Here is a 2,862-nt window from a genome sequence, read left to right as displayed (position 1 = left end):
TAAAATGTTTTCATTGATAGGATTGTTCACGTCACTATTTGCCAATATAATGAGAATAAACATTTCGCAATTTATCATTATATTTATTATGTACACTATAAATATAATTTCTGTATTGAACAGAAAGTGGAAGAGAGATTCGTCGTATTTACATGGATACGCGATAAAATTGGCAGCTCATAAATAACAATACATTTAGATCACATGTCAGCAGGCACAGAGCAGATATGCTTCAGCTCTAATACCATGGGTAAATTTTATTTTATCTATTGATATTCTCATTTAATTTATTAATCTTAAAATCATGTATCATTTAAGCTTAGTTTAACTTTTTTTTAAAATTGGAATTATCAATAAACAATAATATCAAGTATAAATAATATTAACGCTCTTTGGTCTCAAAAATACTTCAGATGCGACTTGAGATTAGATTTCAATCATTTTCTATTTCATTATCTTCTAGAATAATTGTATTGTGCCTTTCTGTAAATAATGTCTCTTGACTCAGTGCAGGAACTTGTCGAGAAAATTCGCTAGTCGCCCATAAGAATAAATCCAATGTCTGCTCTGTGCATTCCGCTATGAATCTCACAAACGGTCGAACATCTCCGGCGTTGGCTAGTTGCAAGTATTCATAATATTTATGGCGATGCTGTTTGTGAATAATAACGGGAGGATATCCAGCTTGCATGAGAATCATATTCATGAGCAAGCGGGACGTTCTACCATTTCCATCAGTGAACGGATGTATGTGCACCAGTTTATAGTGCGCGAGAGCTGCATACCTGTAAATTTTCCCAACCTATTTGTTGAATTTTATCACAAAATCTCAGATAAAAATATAATGAAAAATATATGAAATTCGCACACCTCACTGGATGCATTCTTATGGCTTGTTCGCTGTTCAACCATAATACAAATTCCTCCATTAAATAATGTATATCGCCAGGACCTGGAGGTATATGGCCGCCAACGTATACTTGAGTCCTTCGAAATTGACCACCTTCGACAGGATCTACATGTCCAAGCACACGCCTATGTATTTCCAGTACATCTTTTATAGAAATGGACCCTACTCTAAAATATATTTACATGGATAATAAATAATAAATTAATAGTGAAAACATTTTTGTGGCTTATACAAATTATACTCTATGAATTTACCTGTTAACCAAGGTCGCATTGATATATTTCATGGCAGCATCTAATCCAAGGATTTCATTATGTTCATCAATACTCTTTCCGGAGACCGCGATACGTGTTTCGACTATAGCTCTCGTTTGTGCAAGATTCATAGTATTTCCCTCGATCCCGACTGTATGATAGATATGTTGGAAGTAAGCCTCCTTTTTAGCACGTATCAATGCAGCATTGTTATCAGGTATATTGGATAATGTATTCCTCTTGTCATCAATTCGCCTAAGCATTATTCTGTCATGTTCTTCGACCACACGAGCTGTCCTCTGACTATTTATTAAAGCACCTTCGTGATTCGGTTTATAAGTTAAAGCACGCACGTAAAATTCATTAGCTTTTATCACATTATTCTGGGTATGTTCCAAAAACTCTCCATAATGGTTTAAAACATCTGGATGACAAGGTGCTAATGCCACTGCATGTTGAAACAATTTTATAGCTTTCTCCTGCTTCCCAGATAATCTCATATCTAGAGCTAAGTGCAAAGATGCCAGGGCCTCTGTTATCGATGCCGCAGTACACTGAACCTTACCAAGTTCAGTGTTGGGTTGTGAAATGGTGAGTATATGATCATCATAGACATTCAAAATACTTTCTGAAGAAAGCGGCACGAACACAGAATGACCATGATAAAATTCCTGTTCTAGAAAAAGACAACAGAATAAATTATTTATGACATTAACTATATTTAAATCACAGCTTACAAATGATAGCATAATTAACTGCAAGACAAGAGATATAGTAACTTTCCAGCAAGAGATACAGTGTAACACAATAATCATTCATCTTTGTTCAATATTGACAAAAAATAAAGATATAACGAATGCTTTTCAGTGACACAAGTCGAACATTATTCTATCTTTCTTAACATTCTCTTGTATCAACTTGTATTAAATGAAAAGCATCCAATGATTCAATATGTTATTCTGTATCATCTAGCTGCTCTCTTTTTAGTAGACAATTAACACAAACATCATTCAGCTCTTCTGATTCAAAAGTAAAATAGCTCTTGCTGCAAGTTGCCAGAAACGTTAGACAACATAAAGTGTACAATCTCTCATTGAAAGAGTAGATATATCAGTTGCAACTCACCCGTGGAATCGGTGGACAGGCCACCTAAATATTTCGATAACAACGTACTGATGACAGCGATGACAATCCCAAGAATGAAAATGATAGGAATGAAGAGTTTCGGTATCATACCGCTCGTAGGATCCGTGGCATCCCCGCGTTTCACGTTCACGTAAGAGGTCTTCCCATTATGTACGTAATAATCGTAAAAGCATGCCGGCAGCATTCCTCCTCGCGGCAGTTTTTCACAGTCTTGTTTCGAATAGCAAAGCGTGGCATGCTTGTCAATCGTGTCACACGTACATGTGACGCAATGCGTTGCACTCGTTCGGTCTCTTTCGCCGACGACACCAGACGACATCAGCCGAAGTGATAAGTCCATGTGGTTCAACCTGATTGGCTGGCGCCTGAGCGTTCCGCGAACCACGCACGCTATTGGTCTCGCGTTGATTCCGCGTTTCGCCATTCCGCGAATTTATCGTTTTTTCATACTTAGTATCTTAAAAAACCGCGACGCTTTTGAAAAGTTTATTGCAATATTCGCACGTTTGAGATTCACAACACGATATTTTTCTACTGATAGTTATATCGGTA

General features: G+C 36.8%; 1 protein-coding gene across 1 annotated transcript; it reads right to left on the bottom strand.

Annotated features, from left to right (window-relative positions):
- Window positions 1-394: 394 nt before the first annotated feature.
- On the bottom strand, window positions 395-2,555 carry LOC108689648 (adenosine monophosphate-protein transferase FICD homolog). Its single transcript, XM_018196506.1, has 4 exons — window positions 2,290-2,555; window positions 1,165-1,840; window positions 871-1,077; window positions 395-785 (listed from the first exon to the last, which is right to left on the bottom strand). Exons 1-4 carry the CDS (start codon window positions 2,492-2,494, stop codon window positions 434-436), a joined length of 1,440 nt encoding a protein of 479 aa, XP_018051995.1. The 5' UTR covers window positions 2,495-2,555; the 3' UTR covers window positions 395-433.
- Window positions 2,556-2,862: the final 307 nt, after the last annotated feature.

This window comes from Atta colombica, unplaced genomic scaffold (genome assembly GCF_001594045.1).
Source record: "Atta colombica isolate Treedump-2 unplaced genomic scaffold, Acol1.0 scaffold274, whole genome shotgun sequence".
Taxonomy (NCBI): domain Eukaryota; kingdom Metazoa; phylum Arthropoda; class Insecta; order Hymenoptera; family Formicidae; genus Atta; species Atta colombica.
This window is presented reverse-complemented; position numbering and strand designations above follow the sequence as displayed.

Coding starts and splice junctions, on each gene's coding strand:
- LOC108689648 (XM_018196506.1), bottom strand. CDS start 2,494: ATGCTGCCGGCATGCTTTTACGATTATTACGTACATAATGGGAAGACC. Junction 1,078..1,164: donor AATGCGACCTTGGTTAACAG/GTAAATTCATAG, acceptor AATATATTTTAG/AGTAGGGTCCATTTCTATAA. Junction 786..870: donor ATAAGAATGCATCCAGTGAG/GTGTGCGAATTT, acceptor GAAAATTTACAG/GTATGCAGCTCTCGCGCACT.